This window comes from Strix aluco, chromosome 19, assembly GCF_031877795.1.
Source record: "Strix aluco isolate bStrAlu1 chromosome 19, bStrAlu1.hap1, whole genome shotgun sequence".
NCBI lineage: Eukaryota > Metazoa > Chordata > Aves > Strigiformes > Strigidae > Strix > Strix aluco.
Window position 1 is genome coordinate 4,832,901 of NC_133949.1, and position 23,398 is coordinate 4,856,298.

Genomic DNA, 23,398 nt, shown 5'->3' on the forward strand with positions numbered 1-23,398 from the left:
AATCTAGAATGTTTCCATGGCAAACTGGTGTAGCAATTTTTTTTTTTTCTCTCCCCCTGTGGAAAACATAGAAATGTGTTTAAGTAAGTGACGTTTTGATTTTTATACAGAGGGCAAAATTCACTTATGTGGCATGTTGGTCAGAGGCTCTGAAGAAGTAAAACATGGCTAGATCGGGGATTGGTACGGAAGTATTGGCTTTGTCTGGGGAGGGGTAATAGCATGAACTTTTTTTTAATAGCCTTGACTGGGACTCAGGGTTCCAGAATCCATCCCTGCTTTTCCCCTGGCCAGTGGAAGCTGTCAGAGGTATCACAGTGGGAAACAGTCTGAGATTTAGTGATGGAAAGTTCAGTTCCATAGCAGATCTCCTTATTAGCTTGCTCTTCTGGGTTGAAAAATGTCATAAACTGAAGAGTGTGCATGCTTCCCACACGTGGCACTGAAGTTCAGGGAACCTCGCGCCGCAGACGTGTCATGGGTGATAGGTAAGGGAGAATATCTTAACTCAGCCTGACTCTAAGCCTGGACTTCCTGGACCAGAAGAATTTGATGTGCTGTGCTGTGATGTCCCAGCCCTGGGGTACAACCTGGCTCCAGCCGTGGAGTCTTGGGTTGCGGTGGATTTGTTATGGTGCTCTTTCGCCCTGCCTAAACTGGTGCTTTTATCACGTTTTACAGTCTACAGTGTGCCAAGGAAGGAAAATGAGTTAATTCAAAAAACAATTTTGCTGGAAGATTGCTCTATAAATAAATTCCAGAGATAAGTGGAATAAAACATTAGTGGAAGATGAAGGCAAGGAGGGGGAAAGATGGCAACAAGCAGATGTAAGCGGTGAGACTGGATTTGTTCCACAGCAAAGTGCTTATATTGATGGAAGTTCTTTTGTCATCAGTAACCTCTTTGGTGAGCAGCCCTTAGGGAGGGAAAATCAGAATGACTCCAAGGAAAGGAGTTCTCGGTGTTGTCTGCCACTGTGCACAGAAATAAGTCAGGTCTGGGCATCCGGGAGAGGCACTGGTGTGGTGAGGAGCTGCAGCCCTCGGCAGTGGGATGGGAGGCAGGTGCAGGCAGGGATGCTGCCAGGCAGAAATCCAGCTGCCCTGCTGCAGGTAACGAGGGGTGGATGCTGCTCCTGCAGTCGTTAGTGCTGCAGCTCCTGTGCGTCTTCCTAATGGTTTGCACCACACTTCTGATAAGCTGGGTCATAAGCAGGGTATTTGCAATGTTTCCCAGTTGTGATTTTAATTGTCTCTTTTTGCTTCCAATAAAATGTTCTGTGTAACTGATCACAGGAGAGTCTTTTCTCTGTGATATTGTACCTGAGGTGCTAGAAATATTTGCAGACAGGGGCGGACAACGGTCCGTGTATTCTTGTTCGTCCTGGCTAAAAGTCACCAATGCCAGATGATCCAGCTGGAGGAAATAAAAATACCTGTATAGCAACTAATGGTGAGATTTTATGCTTAGGGAAGCAAATCAACGAGAGATAAATCAAAGACAGATAAAATTTCTGGTTATTTTCCCATTAAGTTAAAGCTCCTGTAAAAACAAAGTGCCTGGGATATATAGAGGGAAGATAAGTCTTTGTATGGCAAAAGGTGGCTCAACTCACTGATGCTGTGGAGTAGCTTTCTTGAAAGAACAAGTGAGGTTACTCCTCGTTTGGGTCTGGTTTGTTATAGCCCCTGGGTTCTTGGAATAAATTAATGATTTTTTTTTTTTTTTTCCATGTTTGAAGCTGTGTGCAAGGCTGGAACATCCTCCCTGTGTCAGAATGTGTTGCTAATGTCAATTTTCCTTTATTGCAGCAACAGCGCACAGTTTATAGGCTGACACTGGTGAAAGCTTGGAATGTGGATGAACTCAAAGCCTATGCTGACCTGATATCCCTCGGTAAACCAGACTTCATTGAGGTCAAGGTGAGCAGCATGGAGATTTTTTTTTTTTCCATCAGTATTTTACTTTTTCCTTCCCCATTCCCCCTTTCCCTCCAAGTCTTAAACTTGTACGAGCAAATGCAATTCTTCCAAAGATTTCAGTGATGCATAAGGAACTTATTTCTTGCTTTTAAAGTCAGGCAGCCAGGTTTCTAATACCTTATGAATGCATTTGGAGTGGTCTTTAGTGTTATGCAAGACAAGCTTTGTACCAGCCGGCATCAATTTCTGCTCAACGGAATCATAACCCTCTGGTCTCTTTTGTATTTCTCATGAAAGCAGAGACTGATAAATAGATGTTCCTTCTTTTATGTCAACCACCATTTTAAACAAAATATTCTGGGACAAGCTGGAGGTTTGTGGTATTATTCTTTCCATCCTGGCCTAAAATTCTGCCAGGGGAAAAGGTGATAATGTCTGGCTTACTGATGTAGTATTTGTCAGGCTGTGTAAAACAGGGGGAAATACTACCTTCTGAGACTGGAAGAACTACAGCAGGGCAGGAGGTGCTTTATCTTGGGGTAAATCAATTTAGTATATAGAGAATGTAAAAAAGACACATTGCAAGGTGTTCTGTAAAGAATCAGCATTTTCATCCAGCAGCTCCTCTGCAGACCAGCACATGCACCTCAGCTCTGTGTTTTTGCAGCTCTATTACTTCTGGACTTTCTCTTTCCTTTCTCTTTTTTCTTTCTCTTTCCTTTTTTTGACCTTTATTTACTGCTGCTTTGAAGAAGGACTGGTGTTTGCTGCAATTTCCTTATGAAACAGAACCCAAAGGTTTTTATATTATCAGTATTGAGAGGTCTCTCTCTCTCTGAACGTGCTGCTGAAGTTGATAGCTTAATACAAAACAAGATTTTGAGTATAGTTTGGGGAAGAAACCTCAGTTTTATAATGTGTATCAGACTGATTTATATTCCTCGGGTTAAACCTAGCAGGAGTGGTGCTCCTATGGGGCCCTTCCCACCTTGCATCTCCTGACTCTTGCTGCAGCCTGGTAGTACAAGATCCAGCCTGCGAGGAGGACAGAGATGAGTGTGCACACCAGTGTGGAGCACGAGGCTGTTGGTGTACGTGCTACTTAGACTGCTCTGTCATGTGTAGCGACTTTAATTAGTAAAATGAATCAGGTGTATGTTCATCAATGTTTCCGAGTGCTCTCCAGGGCGAACATCTGTCTCCTCCAAGGCAGAGGGCTGCTGTTCCCTTTGCCCGGGGAAGGATTCAGCCTGGCAGTCATGATTTCCCAGCAGCGTGGAGCTCAGCTCTCCCAGTGGTTTTTCCCTGGCAAAATCATGCCTCAGACTGCCAGGGAGATAGGTGAGAAGAGGTGGTCATGGAGGTATTCCCAAGGTGGTCATAGATGTACTCCTGACACTCTTTGGGCTGGGACAGGCTCCTGCCCACGCTGCTTCAATGGAAAATGTTGTCTTTGCACTCTGAGTACTTCAAAGGACTTGTCAAATCTCAACCTGCGAGGACTTTCTCCGAGGAAGGGATATGCACTGAGCACTTTGCCGTGTTTGCAAAAGCATGAACTGAGGCAGAGAGGGGCTGTGTGACATTCCCCAGGAGCCACGTAGCACGGTAGTGTAGCTGGGGATCCAGCATCCCTCGTGTACCTGCCAACACCAGCTGCAAAGGGGGTTCAGAGGGGTTGCAGGACAAGGAAGGCTGATGGGGGCGCACCTGGCACCTGATGGCCATGTGCTGTTGGGTGAGTTTGGGTCTTTTTGTGGACTGATATGAGTGTAAGTTTGCAGTTTGGTGTGGTTTTTTTTTTAAAAAAAAAGTGTGTGTTACTTAAATGGGCAAGTGGGATGCTTTCATCTAAATGTCATTTTTTTCAGAACTATTCCAGCAGGTAAGTGAAGTTCTGCAAGTGCTGGAAGACAGAAGTGTCTGCCAGGGTGCTGATCCTTGTCAGATCATGGTGTCTTCAAGCTAAGGGACAGAACATCTCATGCCTCAGCTGCTTCTGTGAATGGTTTAACACTGTACCTATACTGTGGCCACAAAAGCAGTCTGTAGCTGGCATGTGGAAAGTCTCTTGTCTTTTCAATCCCAAGGGCAGTACTTGGGGACAGGGAAACTCAGGTTTAAGCCTTTTCAAAGGATGCAACATCTCTCTCCTTTGTCTCTGCTAGTTGCTGTCCTTAGGCTGGGAGCGATGGGGAAAGTCTTCCTTTCCCTGGTTACAGCTCTCATTAAAAACCGCAGCGCAGCGTTTCACAACTTCATTGCGATCTGTGTACTCCAAGTCCAAAAAAACATCTTCTACAGTTTGTTCTTCGTTTCCAGTCTAGTGGAGGGAGGACGATTTTCCAAAGCTCTCAAAACCATGCAGCAAGTCTGACAGCAGCTAAGCCCCACAAGACAGAAGCGAGCAGCTGAGTACAAGAAAACACACTAATTCCTTTTCAGCTTCAGCAGCAGAAATGAATTGTCAGGGCACTGCTCCACCTCATTCACCAGCAGGCTCTGAAATAGTCTCCATTTTTTTCCATTTAATTGAGCTTTTAAATAGAGCTGTGCTGTCCCGTTATCTTAATTTGGAAGACAGGAAAGCAGGGTTCATGTACTTTGAAGTATGAAACACGCCACTGCCGGCGGCGTTGCTGGCAGTGACCCTTCGCAAGCGGGAGCTGAGCCGATGTTATCCCTGTGAAACAAATGGTGTGACTCTGTGCGGGCACAACATTTGGGGTTTAAATGGCATTTCCATCCCTTTTAAAAGTCACAAAACTTTGTGATGGCTTCCCTGGAGCGGGGGTTGTGTTTAAGCAGCCCCTAAATTGGATAAAAGGTCTCGCTCACAGATTTTTATAGGGGACGTTTTTATGTAAGGGTTTAACACAGCTGCCTTTCTTCCTTACCTCTTTGGAGCAAGTGCAGTGTTCCAAAAGGTGGGTACTTGGTGCTCTGCAGAGGGGAAGCAGCTCACACTAAATATAGTATTAGCCCAGTCAGTGGCCTTATTTGTTTCACATAGTTTCATCTGCCAGTTTCCTGCTAAACAGCAGCGTTTCTAAAGTGTGGAAGATTTGGCTCGGTGGGGAGGCACAATGGCTTTCTCCTCTTGCTGCACTGTCTCTGACTTTGAAATGTGAGAGGATTACATGGTTTCTCACCTCGAGCGTGGAACCAATTTTTCCCTTTTCTTGGCCAGAAGGAGTAAGCGACACGTTCTAGAGTGGCTGATGAACAGAGTTGTGTTGCTGCAGGGTAGTGAGAGAGTCCAGCCAAGTACTGACATGAGAGGCTGACAGAGGGGATGTCACCTTAAGGACAGCTTCCTTACTTGGCTGTCCTCTCTGCAGTGTCCACTGATTGCTGGTGGGGTGGGGTGCCCCCCACGCTGCTGGAGATACTCATGTTGCTGTTGTGCCTGCACCCAGGCCCTTACCCCATAGAATCTCACAGAATCACAGAATCGTCTAGGCTGGAAAAGACCTTGAAGATCATCCAGTCCAACCATTAGCCTAACATTGACAGTTCCCAACTATCCCATATCCCCAAGCGCTGTGGCAACCCAACTCTTAAATACCTCCAGGGATGGGGACTCCACAGTCTGACCTAACTAAATTAGTAGGTTATTCTCCTTTGCATTCAGCCGTGCGCTCTGCAGACAGCTTGTTTTCATCTGACCGCCTTTAATCCTGGCTTGCAAAGCTCTTGTCCCAACACCCTACCCATGAGATCAGCCTTCTCTTACGGCAGGATCACTGGTACAGATGGCTGCTGCAGCGCTTTCAGAGGCATCTGAGCTGTGCTGTTGAGCAAACTGGGGATGAGAATGCTTCAGGGTGCTTTGTTGCTTCTGCCTGTGCACCTGCAGGCAAGAGCTGGGGTCTTTGTCCCTGCAATGTTTGACTGCTCTGGAATAAAAGGTGAGCAGATCATCTTCTCAGCAAAGGAGAACAGCAGAAGAGGGGCTGCATCATACCCCCCCTAAAGCCTGGGAGTTTGCAGTTGTGCAGGCAAAGTGTACGTAAGCAGAGTGATCACAGATATAATCCCCCAGCATTCAAAGGGATGCTTGATACAATAGTACATAAAGTCAGGAGTTAAATTCTGACTGGAAGGAAGACAGGGCTGAGGTGTGTTCAAATCTAGCACTCATTATTGCTGTCAGTAGTCCCTTTCATGTACTCCAGGTATTGATCTGCACTTGGACAAAAACTGTGTGTAACTGGCCTTCAGTCCAGCCCCAGCAGTTTGGTGTTCACACAGCATTTGTGACCTGGGAATTTTCCCCAAAAGACTCAATATTTTTGATTAAAAGTAATTTCTTGTGTGTGTTTGAGGCATATTGAAGAATCTATTTCACATGTGATGGGGCTTGGCTGTCTTGGTGTTTGTTTTTTTTTTTCTCCAAAACCCCAGTGTGATAGGTTAAAAAGACAAAGACCCAGGTCCTGCTCAAAGCAAATAAACAAAAAAATATTACAGGATACTGCAAAGCATCTGTCAGAAAATGAGGCTTATCTCAGTGGGATTTCCTGGTTAAATACTCGAGATAAATGACATTCATTTAAAATGAATGTAGCTAATCCACTGTTGCTCCGGAGAGGCTCACAGGGTGGAGTGGATAGAGATTTAGATTCTTGCAGGGCTTAATACTTGTTCTCATTTACATGAGTATCTTAGAGCGGTGTAACTCTGTGGGACCCTATTCTCTTATTTAAACCAATAGAAGTTACCCTTGATTACCCTTGTGTAAAACCCAAGCAAAGGAAGAATGTGTCGTGTAGTTATTAAAGACGCATCAATTTTATTTATTGCCTTAGTCTGTTTTAATGCCATAATGTCACTGTGATGGTTGCACAAAGTTGATTGTTATATTTAAAGTCTAGAACGTGCAACTCATCTTTTTGCAGTGTTCCTGCCTTTTTGTTTTTAAAAGCTTGTGTTGATAGGCAGTATTTTGCCATTTATATTCCTTCTTAAACCAAAGGGGCAAAAGGATTTTTGTGTGAAATGTAAATGGGTCCTAAGGAACTGTGTGAGCGGAGTGTGCTGCAGGGTCACGTTAGTGCCAGGAGACCCAGCCTGGACCTTTGGTCATTGCAGATGGATCATGGAGCAACGGGGGACACTTGCACGTTTTATTTAGGCTGTGGCCATGATCCGCTCTGCATTGCCAGCAGCTTTGAGGTATGCAGGCGTGGCATGTCAAGTGCTCAACCTTGCAAACACGGCTTTTGATTTCGGAGCTGCTTCCGCAACAGCGCGGGAGATGTGGTCCGAGCGGCGGCTGAAGTGACATCCCCAGGGAAGCGGGCTGTTTGCTGAAGTGAAGCTTCATCTTGCAGCTTTTGCTTCCTGCCTGAGCAGAGCCTTGCTGCTTCTCTCCATCCCTTTTAATTTAAGGAGAAAAAAAAAAAAAAACCAACAACAAACCCCAAGCCTGCCTGGCTTGTCCTTTGTTCGAGGGCTGCTCGTACCACGGTGCTCTCTGAGGGCAGGGCTCGGGCAGAGCAGAGAGTCGTGGCACGGTGCAGAATTTCCTTAATTCTGTGAAATCAGTTTTTCAACCGCTTGAAAGCTCTTGTCCCTGATGATTTTTCTGCAGCTCCAGCGCAGCACCCTTGTGATGAGCTCGTGTTGGTGGGTGGGCTCGGTGTCTGGCAAAGCTAAGGACGATGTTCTGGGACTGCAGCTCCTGCTCTTGGCATCTGAGGCTTTGCTACGGAATTAAAATGACCAAGTGAATGTCTGGAAGGAAGGACCAGGGGGAAGTATCTGTCCCAATCTGCTCGGTCTTGTCATATTAAACAGTAAAGATTATTTAAGTGCTTAAAATAATGAGGAAAATGAGCTCTGCTTTAATGAGTTTTTAATTGCATGCAGCAGAGGCGATTGCCCCCACCTGTCAAAAAGCTATTCAGAGACTTGCTGCCATTCCAGTCTGCATTTAGATGAAGAGAAGGCAAAGTTAAATCTCCTGTTCTGGTGTCTGCTACAAAATAAATCCAAACAATGTATAATTTCTCTGCCTGAAAAAAAAAAAAAGAAAAATTGACCATTTAATGTCCTCTTAACTGCGAGCCACGGGTCCAAGGACAAGACAAGAGGCATGGATGGCTCAGGGTGGCTGGGTAGGCAGTGGTGGGGCTGCTCCACCTCCCCATCATGCTGGAGAGCTGCGGGGCAGTTGCGCACCCGAGGGGTCTGGCTCTGCTGGATGAATCCCAGTTGCCCTGGGCTGCTGTGGAAAGCTGCCTCCAGGTGGGTCCTGAGCAGCCTCTGCCGAAAGCTGCTCTGCTCTTTATTAGCATCTGTGGGTGACAGAGGCAGGGACCCAGCTTTCTATTTCTGTTGATGCAGCTGAAGGTTGCAAGTTACTAATAGATGTGTCTGAGGAGTTCGGCTTGACATCAGTGGGTTTTTTTATGCTGTGAGTACATAGTAAGGTTCGATAACAAGTTTCATTGCAGACATAGGTGAATGATTAAATTCTGAATTTTCAAGTGACCCTGACACACAGTTTCATTGAAAAATCAGTCTTTAGTTCAAGCCTGTGGTTTGATACAAATATATTTCTCACATTGAAAAGGAGTTTTTGCAGTTTAGCACTGGGCTTGGGTGCAAATGTAAGTCTGATGAAAATCCAAGCTAGAATGGATTGTTCTCATCTGTTTTCTGTGTTTCAATAAAGGTTAGTATCCAAAATAAGTGGGAAGCACAGGGCATGGAAATTGCATTAGGCTTGTGAGGCTTTTTGATATGACCAAGGGAAGCTGTAGAAAATAAAGAGCGTGTTGAGGCTGGTTGTGTGTGATGGTCCAGTGTTGCTGTGCTCAGCTAACAGTCTGTGGTAATGAATTTCTGTCCGTGCTTGCTCGCAGGACAGGAAAGACTAGCGCTATGTACTGTGTTTAGCAGCTGAGGAAACTGAGGCAGGGTAGGAGTGGGTTGTAGCAAAGCAGGTCACCACCTCCTGCCTTCCAATCTAAGTCTTTCTACTCGTCCTCCCTCCCTCTGTGCAATCGCTCTTTAATAGGGCATAAGGAGCAGGGGGGTGGGTGATGTAACAGTGGCCATTTCTCTCTCAATATTTATATGGCTTGTTTTGAAGAGATGGAATGAAAGGTTGCATCCAGCATTTCAGAGCTTAGCTTTTACAGGAGGAGTTCTTTTGACTCCAAGGGAGTCGCTGAAGACTTATGGGTCGCTGTAGCACCAATCTGCATATAGCCATACGTGTGGTGCATCTGGGGAGCTGGTGTTTAGTATTAGGGTTATGCTGTATAACTAACCATTTCCATTCCAGCTTTTCAGATTGAACTGACACAAATAAACTGATGTCCTTTGTTAAATCAACTTGAAAGTGATTATTAAAAACACCCGATGAGCCTGAATCCACTCCAGTGAGGAGCAGACATGCATGAGAGCTTGTGTATATAATTTGGACAACGCTGATGCTTGGATCAGAAGCGTTCTTATTGCAGAGAGTGCAATCTATCAGCATGTCATTTGGGGCTTTTTATATTTGTCTTGGGTCAGGGCTGCCCCAGTTTTTAAACAGTGGCTCTGTCAATCGGCAGCTTGGCCGACGCTTTGTTCTTCTGTTAATTCACACGAGCCTCAATTAAACAAATGTATAATTTGTGAACTAGGAGTTAAGAAGATTCTCTTGTTTGGTAATTAAGTCGGGAAGCCTGGAGTTTTGGAGTTGAGAAACAAAGCGCTGTCATATTTAGTTCCCCAGCAATCTTTCCTTCATAACCCCATGGATTAAAATGATTGCTGGCTGTCGATCTCCGGCAAGGAGCCAGATCACAGTGGAAGAAATGTGCTTCTCGCTGCAGTGATAATCATCTTGGCACAAGGTGTTGCTTAAATACAGTTGTTTACACTCGGCTCCGTTACAGCAGCGTGGAAATCCAGAGCACACCCAGAGCGATTGGTCTGGATTTGTACCAACATAACCAAGAGTAGCTGAGATGCTTTTTAAAAGGCTTCAGCGTTTCAAGGTATTTGGCCAAAGTTTTATGTGGCATGATTAGGATGCTAGGAGCACCCCTATTAAAGATTAAGAGGCAGCATCATTGATGCTGCTACTGCAGGGAAGTTGGTGTAGGAGCTTAGGGTGTACAATAGAATGGTTTCCTCTTTTAATACTTGATGTCTTAATAACTGTCGTTGTGTATTACTGAAAAATATAACATGACCGCCCTAATCAACTGTTCACATCTTTTAAGTGGTATCAGCACTGTTAATTTAACTCAGTTTTAAGAAGTTAGGGAAGTCGAAAGCTGACATGCTTTCATTTGGTGTGCTGCTAAGCTGATTTTCATTGATTTGTGCTTGTGAATTAATCAGCCATCCGAGCACTTAGTTATTCCATTTGCCTCTGTGCTTTCTTTGCTTGTAAATGATATCTTTGAAGTTTATTAAAAGAATGAGTCATGTTGTAGCTTCTTAAGAATTTTCCCCCTCTGTAGTTACACAGTTTTCATGTTTCTCAAATCATAATCTGTATAAATGAACGTGGGGAAAATATTGCTATATGGAGCTGTGTCTATACAGCTGAACTTTGGAGATATATACCCTGTTATTTGTGTGGCTGGCTGCTCTAATATAAGAATGTTTAAAATCTTTTTCAGCCTTTCAGAGCCTGACTAAATTAATGTACTTCCTTGTTTTAGCACTCCCCCGACTTGTCTGCAGTTGTGCACAGTCAACCTGTTCCCATGCTGGCTCTGAGTTATGGTGCACGGCTCTAATATCCTTTCTTGGGCAGATTAATAGAGGAGGTTCCTCATAAATTTACCAGTGAGAAAGTAATTGCTTCCAAAACTCGTGCAGTTTCTAATTAGCAGGAGTGTTCTTCTGTAGCCCCGTTTAAGCACACTGTGTGGTTCACCTTGCTCTAATTCTAAGTGTTTGCAAAGGATCTGTCTCTGTTTGTTGCTGGACATGACGTGTTCAACTTTAATGTAGGTGAATTAGGTCTTGACAGTGCAGTGTCAGCTGGGACCAGGTGCCGTAAACATAGTGTGGATGCAAATGCCACTTAAAAGAAGTAGAAGTGTTCTTCACAGAGGAAAAACACGAGAATGCAAAACATAATCATCCATAAAATTGTGTGCTCTCTGTTTTAAAGACTGGTGCTTGATGGGGTTTTGTGACTGGAATAAAATAGCTCAGCTGAAGAGCAAAGGTGATGAAACCACCTAGAGAGGTACAGAGGAGTTGGGCCTTCGTTCTAGAAGAAAAGCTGGTTTTTGCGTGAGTTTGCCCTTTTGGATGCTGGTAGGTTTGTGACCTGTGTTGTGATACCACAGGTTAAACCAGTTGGATAAGCATTTAATGAATTTTATCTGGGAAGAAAGACACAAGCAAAAATACATCTCAGCAAGCCACATACTGCTGAGCTAATTTATGAGAAATTTACTAATGTAATTAAAGATGGAGCAAGGTAGTGGTGAATTTGAGGTCATAGCTAAGACTAGATCAGTAATTCAAGAGGTTCACGTGATCTGTTCTCCAAACTAAGAGCATCTGATCTCAAAATGATGAGGGTGGAGTGGGGTGTAGGAGAACTTGAGGGGTTGCATTTACTGACCAGTGATCGTTGCTGGGCACGGAGCTGGTAGCTGCAGGGGGTGGGTATTACAGTGACCCGGAGGACCTCAGCTTCTGTTGCAAGTAAATGGCCCAAACCAGCAGTGCTTGTGTCTTGGCTTTGTGTAGCAGAAACGCGCTCTCCTTCGGTCCATTTGCTGTATCGGGTGGTTGGGAAGGGAACTGCAGCAAGAACCCAGTATCTCTGCTGACTTAATACAATTCAATCTGAGATGGTGTCTTCTGAACAATGCCACTTCTAAACTAGTGCCTAGTTTTGAGTGTGCTTCCAGAAAATGATCAGAAAAGCTGTTTCCCCAAAGGCTCGTGCTCCTGCCTGTCCCCACTAGTGACCTACAGAGCTTTGCAGACTGATGTGCAGTGGGAAACTTCTCTCCGTGGCCAGCCCAAGGGATGCTCATAGTGCTCATCACATCAGTCTGCGGGTGCTGGGTACTTCCCACCTCATGCACTGGTTGTTTTTTTTTTTTTTTTGGGTGCAAACGTGCAACGTGCCAGCGCTGTGTGACCTTTACTTCTGCTAAGTCAGGGGAGATCAGGAGTGATGAGGGCTTTGGGGGTGCGTGAGCGATGGTGCTGGCCTTTCAGCTGGCAGGTGGTGTTGGATGGGAGATCTGCAATCAGTGCAAATCAATCTTACAAAAACATCCCTTGATGTTTCCTGCGGATGTTTGCTCTGGGGCGATTACTTTGGCTCTCAGTGCTTAACAAAGCAGCACAGACTCGTTTGTGGAGTGGTAGGATTATAGAAATTCCTCAGTTGTTCTGGTGGCCTTTGACCAAAACAACACAAGCTGCTTTTTAATGTCATCAGGTCAATTCTACTCATCAGTAAACAATAAGTTTCTCTACAGCATCAACTTAAGCCTGGATTTTCACCCTCCCTCTGCATGTGCGGGAGGCACAGGCAGAGATAGACTTCTTTCCAAACAGTTCTCAGTGTTTACTGAATTAATTTAAGCTAAAGATAGTAGGAATGAGATGAGTTGGAAGGAGTTTTTACAAATGCCTTTATATTTTTGGGTGTTGCCTTGTGTACTCAGCCTTGAAAATAATCAGTGTGTTTACTGACTGTTTGCACTGGCTTTACTGTGCTGATGTTATTTTTGTATATAGCTCATGGCCCTTGATATCCAGGGGAGGTATTGAGCAGTTTGGACAAGTGCCCCCAATCTCTTTTTTCTCTTTTTTTTAGTTTTTAACAAGGATCTGGTGCACTGAGTGCCCAGTAGTTGCTGTGGCTGTCTTCTGTAGGTGAGGTCTGGGGGGAAGACCAGGGAGGAGCATACTCAATATCTTCCATAAAATGCTGTCACCCCCACCCGGCAGGCACTGGTGAGCAGCCTGCAGACCCCCATGCAAACAGAGAAATAAAGAATAATCTTGGAAACTGGTGACTTGTGTTTCTTTAGCTAGATGGAGGAGGTTGAGCAAAGTTCTGGTTTCTAGAAGCATTTGGCCACATGAGTCTTCATGTTCGTCCTTTCATGCCGGCGTCAAGGGTCTTGGTGGAACCTTGAATCGCTGGAGGTAGCAGCAGAGCCAGCAGCAAACCAGCTCTCGTGGTCTGTGCCTCTAACCAGCGAGCTCATTGCTGAGCGACTTCTGCCTCCCAAGCAGTGAATGAACAACAAAGAGCAGCACCTTCCTCTAGCCTTCACGTTTTCTTACAGTTCTGTAAGTCTTGTCCTAACTAGAAGGTGGAGGTGCAGTGCTGCCGTGGAGAGGAGCAGACCAGAGACAAAGCAGGCTGGATTAGGAAGGTGAGGTTTCAGCAGTGCCACCATGCTGTCCAGGGTGACTGTCCGTCCTCCCCCACAGCTTCCCCTGTGGCCCCGTGCAAATCTTTGTCTCCTTTTTTCCAGGCTGTAAAAAGAGGGTGAGAACATGTCCCTTCCAGAGGTATTGACTTGCTGGCTTTGTTAAGGATCATTAGGTGCTTGGTTACTGCAGAAAAGCAGCTTAGATGAGCAGAGGGTCAGAAGCAAAGCCCTCTTTTTCTGGGGGAACCTGGTTTTGCCCGCAGTGAAGATGCTTTCATCCCCATGGAGTTGCTTCTGGTTTAGCAAAGGTCTTAGAAGCCAGTGGCTGATGTGGCACTGCACCATGCAAATTCACAATTTCTCCACCTTTAAGGCCCAACTGCATCCCCCTGGTTTGAACCTAAAATGTGCACTTGTCTTCAGAAGACCTCAAGGTTCACAGACATCCTCTGCTTTATTCCAGTTTTGCCCTATTTTTTTTTTTTTTGTGATATTGCTCTTTGTGCTCTCAAGAATCGTACACTTTGTGCATGCACAGAAGAGGATGATTTGTACACTTGCTGATAGTTTTTTTTCCCCCCCCTTTTCTTTGGAAGGAAAGGTGTTTAAAAGAAATCCACTGTTTCTCTGGGCTCAAGCTGCTGCTACCCTGCCAGTATCTGCATCTACACTTTTCTCCTAATGAGCCACATCTCTGCCAGTGCTCAGTCTGGGCACCGCTGCCCAGTGGGGCTCTGCCCGGCTCATCTGTGCATGGATGCATAATGCTTTAGAAACTCCTCTTTCTTATACCAAAACTGGGAGTATCTTAATTTTTTCTATAAAATGACCAGGAGTTGGGAAGAACCTTGAGGTCTCAAGATCCAATCAATCATGTCAATAAAACCGAGTGTTTTACTCATAATCTCCAATATATGTATTCATAGAGCGTTACAGTTACCAGGGTCTCGTTGCATGGGCACCATGGGGAAGACAAAAAAATGGGTTTTGGAGTGCAGGGACCATCTTTTCGTCTTGAATGCCAAAATGGTCTTGATCCGGGACAGTTACAGCAATCGTCTGCAGCTAAAATAGGCAGGTTTAATTCTCTCATAATTAAATTGAACAGCTGGAAGCAGGGAGAGCCAGCACTGTAGAGCTGGGGGAGCTTCACTGGGCACGGTTAGAGAGGAGGGCATGCAGGGTGGTTTACAAGGGCCTGGAACGAGATCTGTGTGGATACTAGAGGACAGTGTCAGAAATCACAGCCTCGGCTTGGAAAGGTCCTTACCTCTGTGGCACATGGGACAGTTATCTCCAGAAGCGTCACACTGACTGTTGCGTTGGTTGTTTGTGAGACTTCCTTCCAGGCACGTCATGTTTCAAAACCAAGTGACCTTCTCAGAGGTCCCTTGGTAGGACAGGAGCATGAGCATCCTCCATTTGAATGCTTTTAAAGCTGCTTTCCAGAATAAAGACTAACCTGTGTTTTACTGCTGTGGAAGCCTGAGCACACAGTGATTTAGGATGTGTCACTGAGGGAGACAGATTTTTTTTATACCATCTCCAAATAAGTTACCTTTCCATAAGATATGGTGTGAAGGGAGGGACAAAACAAACTGTTTTCAGGGGTTTGTGCTGGCAGTGCTGTGAGCTTGTGAAGGGTTAAGCTGACAATGCCTGTTTCCATGTTTCTTCTCAGGGCGTGACCTACTGCGGGGAAAGCTCAGCCAGCAGCCTCACCATGGCCAACATCCCCTGGCACGAGGAGGTGGTGCTCTTCGTCCAGGAGCTGGCAGACCTCATCCCTGACTATGAAATCGCGTGCGAGCACGAACACTCAAACTGCCTCCTGATAGCTCACAAAAAGGTGAGACGCTGCCAGGGTGTGATACCGGGCACTGTATCTTCTCCTTGGAAGTGTTGCCCAATTGCCTTGTTCCAACACATTTTCTCTCTAGAGTTAGCTGGACACTTCTTGGGGGGGGCGGTGGTGTGGAAAAAAATGCATAGCATATATTGCAGAGAGCACTGTGGAATAGTTACTGAAGACGCTGCAGGTTGCAGCCAGTGGTGACAACTCTCAGCACTACCGTGGCAATCCAGGCAAGAAGCGTTTAACGGCTCCGTGCGGAGCTCAGTCGGGATCTCGTGTGCTTTGCCACGTTCACTTTGCGTTTTGAGAACGGCAAGAACAAATCTCGTTGATGTCGGTCAGCGGGTTTGTCTTGTTCCTGCTTTTCCATGATGGTTTTCAGTGCTTGGTAAGGAAGCTACACCAGAATAGGTTAGGGCTGTGTTTTTTCTCTTCTGGATCTTCGTGATGCTTAGCAGAGCTGTGGACCCTCCTTCCTTTCAGCCAGAGTTGAAATAATGTATTTTTCTTCCTTTGGAGAAATTTTGCTAGAAGACATAATGTGAAAGTTAACAGAGGATGCTTTCCTTTTGAAACTGGAGCTGCCTTTCTGCAAAACTGTTTTGCAGGACAAATGAGGCAGCTAGAACAATCATAGCCATTCTCTATCCTAAGGATGGAGAAGAGCGTGGTGCTGCCTTCTGACAGCAGCATCCCTTATGCTGCTGGATGCTTCGCATGGCTCAGCAGCCTGTGTGCCTGTAAAACGGTTTGAAACTTGGGTCCCTTCGTAAATACCATCGACACAAATTGAAATACAAGTGAAATGCCAAAAAAAAAAAAAATTTAAAAATGCAGGATATGAAAAATGTCAAGTACAGTTTGGCTTTCGGAACTCCAGAAAAGCTTACTAGAAAGATAATAAAAATGTATTATAATGTGCTACCTAGGCAATTGGTGGAGCAGCTACTTATCATGCTAACTATGAGGATTTTAGTCTTTGCATATTCTTTGCTTGTGTTTGAAGTTATGAATGCTCTTGTGTCCCTCACTCAAGTGGGAGCTGCTTTTAGTGAGGGGTGGTGTAGGGTTTTCCATGCACAGTGATTCACAGTACGCACGGGGTTAAAATCACCACCTGCAAAAGATCCAGAGTCTTTTAAATCAGCGTTTGAAAATGATTAGTCTCCTTGTTGAAAACTTCTGCACAGTTACAAAACTGTTGCTTGCTTTTGTGTTTTGCTATTTTATGGGAACAGCTGTAAAGGAGCAGAGAACAATGGGATACCTGGCATTATTTTTGTTTTAATTCAACTTAAAGTTGCTTTATTTACAGTCTCAGTCTTGGTTGTTGCCATTGGCAACTGTGCCTGAGCAAATCCTCGAATGCAAAATTTTTTTTTTTCCGTTCTAAGGTGAAGGGCCCAGGGAAAGAAAAGAAACAGATTGCCACCTAAGTTATTGGTGCATAATTTAAGTAACACCATTAGTAATAAGAATAGATTGATACTGGCCCAGGAGGAATTCAGCAGCTGCTTTGCTTTCCAAAGCCATTAGGGGAGGGGGTCTTTTGGAAACAATCTATACTAAATTGTACTAAAATAACTAATAAAAAATAAATTCAGTTCTATTACATTTAATTCTGAATTTCAGGCTCCAGTGGAGAATAAAATTTGTCAGTGTGTATTATTTGCAGAAAACCTGTGCTCTGGGAACAATCAAGCTGTAGTGAGTAATTGCAAAATCAAAGGTATCCTTATAAAGTCAAGGAGTTGCAGGAAGATGGTAATAAAATCGTTACGAAATGTGATTTATTTCACCGTGTCCTGCAAGGTCTGGGTTTTGAGGTGTTCAAACAGTTCTCATATTAATAATTTTAAATGCCAATATTGAAATGCCAACCTGTACAAAAGAGTCTGGAAATGTCAGAGAAATAATGCATCTTGCTTGTAGCCTCTGCTCTTTGATTTATGAAGAATCGTTCATTGGCACCTGCTTACTTGATGAATAATAGTTTAGGATTTAGACTCTTAAAGCCAGGGATTTATGTAGAAAATGGGATTTTAGGTAGAGGAAACTGCAGTTTGAATGTCTGGTGTTACTTTCTTGGGAAATCAAGAGGCAATGCAGAGATAGGAGCTGTTGTGTTTGGGGTATGTCAGTGTCTTAAAAATCTACCATTAGACTTTCTTTTCACACACACACACCCCCCTTTTTTTCCCTGCTGACCAGATGTGGGTTCACAGAATCACAGAATTGTCTAGGTTGGAAAAGACCTTGAAGATCATCCAGTCCAACCATTGACCTAACACTGACAGTTCCCAACTACACCAGATCCCTCAGCGCTATGTCAACCCGACTCTTAAACACCTCCAGGGATGGGGACTCCACCACCTCCCTGGGCAGCCCATTCCAACGCCCAACAACCCCTTCTGCAAAGAAATGCTTCCTAATATCCAATCTAAACCTTCCCTGGCGCAACTTGAGGCCATTCCCTCTTGTCCTATTGCTTGTTCCTTGGTTAAAGAGACTCCTCCCCCCTCTCTGCACCCTCCTTCCAGGGAGTTGCAGAGGGCCATGAGGTCTCCCCTCAGCCTCCTCTTCTCCAGACTAAACCCCCCCAGTTCCCTCAGCCGCTCCCCATCAGACCTGTGCTCCAGACCCTGCACCAGCTCCGTTGCCCTTCTCTGGACACGCTCGAGTCATTCAATGGCCTTTTTGGTGTGAGGGGCCCAAAACTGAACCCACTCATCGAGGGGCGGCCTCACCAGTGCCGAGTCCAGGGGTCAGATCCCTTCCCTGTCCCTGCTGGCCACGCTAGTGCTGATGCAAGCCAGGATGCCATTGGCCTCCTTGGCCACCTGGGCACACTGCTGGCTCCTGTTCATCTGGCTGTCAATCACCCCCCCCAGGTCCCTCTCTGACTGGCAGCTCTCCAGCCACTCCTCCCCAAGCCTGGTTCCTGGTGTCCCAGTGTCTTTCTGCAGTTACAGGTGAAGTGTTTGTGAAAGCCTTCAGGACTCAATGGGCCTTGGGAAGTGAGATGTGTCCTACTGAACCTCGGAGAGCTTTGAACCTGGCACTCCTGCACTATCCAAGGACAGCTTAAATTGTCTAATAAACTTAAGCCTTACTGCAGAATGTTTGTTTTCCAGTTACCCCTCACAGAGCCCTAAAAAAATAACACAGAACACCTGCACCCTGCTCACAGTGACCTGGAAAACCGTTAGTTACTGGTATTTCCACTTTTTTTGGGCCAAGCAGGTATCCGCTTCTTAAGCCTGAAGGACAAGCAAAGACAACCAGGGTTGAGTGCAGCCCTCCTTTGGCTCCCACGGGTGGGAGAGCTCCTCTGCCCTATCTTTTCTGCATGTTCCTCCCAGCTTTCTGCTCCCCCCTGCATGCTGGTTTCCATCTCTCCTTGAGAGGTGCCTGGTGTGTTTTGGCTCCATCCTCTTTGATTCTTTAGCCATAATGCTGAATTCTTGAATAATTATATTTGTTTTGTAGTATATTCTATAAACACCATGGTACGAAAAATCCAATTTATTACAGTGCTTTTGAACTAATTGGCTCAGATGTTGAGACAGGAGCAACTTTATAATTTAACAATTAATTCAGGTAGCCTTCTCCAGAGAGGGGCCTTAGGCGGCTGCTTTCCCTGGGCTGTAACAATAAGTGTATCCTCGAGATGACTGTATCAAGTGCTTAAGAAGGGGGAATATGCTGCAGCTGCCTTGCAGAAAAGATTTTTTTGAATGAAAGTTAGCATCTTGGTGATTTTTAGAATAAAACCCTTTGCCCTGCTTTGTTGAATTTGCTTTATGCCTGTGTTTACCACCCACTCCATTGTGTCCAAACGCTTGCCTACCAATTATCTCCTATTATGTTCATTTAAATTTCTACCTCGCTTTTGCAAGTGGGTTGTTTTCCAGCCACATTCGCCCTGTTGCTTTGCAGCCACGAGTTTCTTGTTAGTGCAGTTTGGATTGTGTGCTGCTGCTCGGTCTGGTCCTTAGCAAGTCTGCTGGTAGGTGTGAGCATCCCTGCCTCTCCCCTGTGGTGCTGGGATTGATTTCCATGTCAATTAGCCATGCTTAGCACAGGGAGTAGTCCTGAAATCCCCACCCATTTTGTTCTCTTTGGAAGCCTCAGTTAACAGGGTGAAATGAATGGCTGGTAGGCTCGGAAAAGTGACTGTCATCATCCTTTTTTGCCTTCATAAATGGATGTGCCTGACCTTCCACAAGCAGATCCGAGTCTGTACCCCTGGATCCAGATGTCCCCTCGTGGTGTGGGTGCAGTCCTGTGCCCCGGACCTCCCTTGGCTCACCAGTTGGACTATTTCCCTGGTGGATGTGGTCCGGGTTAACGCTGCGTTCTCCAGTGTGGCAGGGTGAGCCTGGCATCCACAAAATGACCCAAGGCAGATGCTTTCAGGAAGGTCCCTGTAATCATTTCCCATAACCAAAGCGCAGTGCTGAGGGTACACAGGGTACCTCCAGGTGTGGGTATTTGAACTGAAATGAGTTGGGGGGGAATAGTAGCTTGGCCAAAGGTGCTCATCAGTCTCTATCAACCAAGAAGAGTTCCCAGCAAAGAGGGAACTGGCCTTTTCCTTCCCACTGTGTTTTCCAGCAGCACCCATGTCTATACCACGGGGGCTCAGATGGGACGTGAGGGCTTCAGGTGCGTCCTGGCTGCGCTTGCAGAAGGCTTGAGAGGTTGGGTGAAAGGCGTTGAAGTTGTTCCATGCTGAGCATTTCATCTATATTTAGGGAGAAAAAGGAAGCACTTAACTACCAGCTGCAGATCAACCAACAAGGGTTATATTAGAGAAAAATAGTCCATCACATTTTATTTCCTTCCTGCCTTGCAAATCATTTGGAGAGTGTAAGCTGTCCTTGCAATCCAGCATCCCAGATCCAGAATTTGGATCGTGTTCTCTGCCTGCTCACCCATCAGTTACCCTGTACCTGTCACAGCATTACTGTGCAAGGGGAAAAACAAACCTGGGTTGCTTCTTCGTGTCAGAAAGTCACCAAATAAGTGCAACATCCCCACATCTGCAGCAGATGCAGGGGATGGGATTATTCCCCAGCTGAGGACAAGGCGTCTCAGTAGCCAAAGAACAGCCTTAGTGCAGGTGTGAGTACAAAATGTTATGTTTCCTGAAGGTTTTTTTTTTTCTTTCCGTTGTCTCCTTCCAAAAAGGAAGGTGGCTCTGCTGTGCTTGATCTGTTAGTTATTAAAAGAAGATCATAGTTGTGCTGAAGTAATCCGTTTTTCATCCATCGGAATTAAAACTGTCTGGATGTAGCCCTGGCTTAATTGGGAGATGAGATGTTCTGCTCTGCAGCGGATAGGGATTAAAAAAAAAAAAAAAAATCTGCAATAATGAATCTTTTCTTTAGAATAACTCATGCAAAATGAGATGTCATAAATAGAAGCTAACGACCTGCAGAGGAACAGTCCACGGGCGTAGGGCCCCCCAGCGCTGGCGAGGGACGGTGCCCGGCAGCAGCGGGTCGGGTCAGCGTTGGGTTGGTGTCGCCTTTTTGTTTCGCTTCCTTGGAAAACACAGTAGTGAATCGTGTTTCCAGGCTTCCTAATTGCCAACTTTGGAAGGTGTTTCAGCTGCTTTAACATGTCTGATTGCTAATGAGCACTGAAGGCACCGAATATGTAACTACAAGGCTATATTTTGTTTCCATCTAAAATTGGTGGAATCTTTTGGTGCTGTTAACTGTTCATAGACACTGGCTGCAGGGGTTTAAAGTTCACTTTTTCCCAGGGCTCGGTGTCACTGTGCAGATTTTTGTTTAGCCCTACGGACACGGGATGTAGTGAGACTCACCTCTGCGTGCCTGGTGTCCTGTTGGATTGGTTATTACCTTCTGTTGCACGCACTGTAACTTAATAACCAGCTAAATCTTAATTTCTTCCCCTTAAAGCCTGAGGTTATAACTGGTAATTAAAAAGAAAAGTGTTTTTAGCTTTTTAACAAGCAATATGACCCTGTTAAGATTAATTTATCTACAATATTTCTTCCTCTTTTCCTGAGTGACTCCAGTTCAGTCACTTCCACTGTCGAACAAAGGGAGCCTTAAATAATTGTGAGCCTTAATTAGGTGAGAAACGGTGTGTAATAATTCAATTAATTGTTTGTTTGACTTGGAGAGCTTCATACTGGCAGGTGGCGAAAATAGTAATAGCAATTGTGTAATGTGCTTTGCACTCCTATTATATATGATCTGCTTAATAATATCCCGTGTTTTGTTTATTGCAATGATGGGCTGTCTTCAAATTTAAATTAAGGAGCTCAGGATTGGAGCCATCAAGATCATTTTTCCAGCTGCCTTTTTGATGTTGCACCCAGAGAAGTGGCTGACGGTGGCAACCAGCAATAGAAAACCCGTAGCTGAAAGCTGCTGCATTGCAAATCTGGAGTGGTAACTAATTCCCAAGTACCACATTTGACATGGCTTTACCCTCTACTCGGAGACCTCCTGTTTCAGGTCTTAAATGCTTCTAAGCCAGCGACCTTGGGAAGTGGAGCGGGACGATGTGATTTGATTTTTCAGAAAGGGAATCATAAAGGTCAAGCCTGGCAGGGCAGCCGTGGTGAGAGTGGGATGGACATACCTGTCCCAGCTTCCCGCACGGCCTTGGCTGCAGAATCACAGAATCACAGAATCGTCTAGGTTGGAAAAGACCTTGAAGATCATCTAGTCCAACCATTAGCCTAACATTGACAGTTCTCAACTACACCAGATCCCTCAGCCTGACTACCTGTTCTGGAAAGAAATACTTCCTAATATCCAGTCTAAACCTTCCCTGGCGCAACTTGAGGCCATTCCCTCTTGTCCTATCACTTGTTCCTTGGCTCAAGAGACTCATCCCCCCTCTCTGCACCCTCCTTTCAGGGAGTTGTAGAGGGCCATGAGGTCTCCCCTCAGCCTCCTCTTCTCCAGACTAAACCCCCCCAGTTCCCTCAGCCGCTCCCCATCAGACCTGTGCTCCAGACCCTGCACCAGCTCCGTTGCCCTTCTCTGGACACGCTCGAGTCATTCAATGGCCTTTTTGGAGTGAGGGGCCCAAAACTGAACCCACTCATCGAGGTGCGGCCTCACCAGTGCCGAGCACAGGGGTCAGATCCCTTCCCTGTCCCTGCTGGCCACGCTAGTGCTGATTTCTGCTGCAGTATTTGAATTCCTGCAGCCTGCAGGAGCCCAGCTGCACCATCTACAGTTCATGAGATGACTCTGTCCATTGGAGAATATCTGGATGTGTACGGTACTGCGCTGAATGTGGCTCTCAGAGCAATCCTCTGCCAGCTTTGTGCTGTTTCTTTAGAACCAATATGCTGCAGCAGACCTGGGGTCTGTAGCTGTGCCCTCGTCTCTTTGGTGACAATGAAAGTGTAAGAGGAAATAAAAGGAGTGATGGGTGTTAGCTCCTGCCCTCCCACATGGCCAGCTGTCAAAAGTAGCGAGGACAGATTTATTTTTGTATTCATATATTCTCATATATATGAATATATATACATATGTATATGTGAATATTCACATGCATCACTGCAGATTGATGAAATTTGCAGTGTTCTGATGCTGCTGAATTGTTCCAGCTGCTGCCAGGGGTTCTAAGGAGAGGAGCATCTCTTCTACAGATTTTTTTTTTCCTCAAAATACTCTTAACATAAGCCCTGTAGTATGCCTGTGTGGGACAAGTGGTCTTCAGTGATGCTGGGGGCTGTGAGCTCACCTGACCTGAGAGACACAGTCTACGCAGCTGGCAGGAGGCTGCACGGATACTTTAAAACAAGGTTTTGAGTTTCAGTGTCATAGATATGTATGTGCGGAATTAAAAATAAATAAATCTGCTTATGACCTGTGTGCAAAGCCACACTCCATCTCCCCAGAACAATGCTTTTCCTTAATAGCAAAAGAATATATTTAAGCTCAGCAAAGAAAGTATTTCAAGGAATCACAGAATTGTCTAGGTTGGAAAAGACCTTGAAGATCATCCAGTCCAACCATTAACCCAGCACTGACAGTTCCCAACTACACCAGATCCCTAAGCACTAAGTCAACTTTACTCTTAAACACCTCCAGGGATGGGGACTCCACCACCTCCCTGGGCAGCCCATTCCAACGCCTGACTACCCGTTCTGGAAAGAAATGCTTCCTAATATCCAGTCTAAACCTTCCCTGGCGCAACTTGAGGCCATTCCCTCTTGTCCTATCACTTGTTCCTTGGCTCA

General features: G+C 45.5%; 1 protein-coding gene across 7 annotated transcripts in view; it reads left to right on the forward strand.

Annotated features, from left to right (window-relative positions):
* The window catches only part of LOC141932333 (S-adenosyl-L-methionine-dependent tRNA 4-demethylwyosine synthase TYW1-like), a 110,867-nt gene that overhangs the window by 79,756 nt on the left and 7,713 nt on the right, over positions 1-23,398 (forward strand). For all 7 annotated transcript variants that reach the window (XM_074845753.1, XM_074845756.1, XM_074845754.1 and 4 more), the window contains 2 exons: positions 1,813-1,923; positions 14,983-15,150. In XM_074845753.1, coding sequence (XP_074701854.1) covers positions 1,813-1,923; positions 14,983-15,150 — 279 coding nt within the window. The remainder of the gene's footprint in view (positions 1-1,812; positions 1,924-14,982; positions 15,151-23,398) is intronic.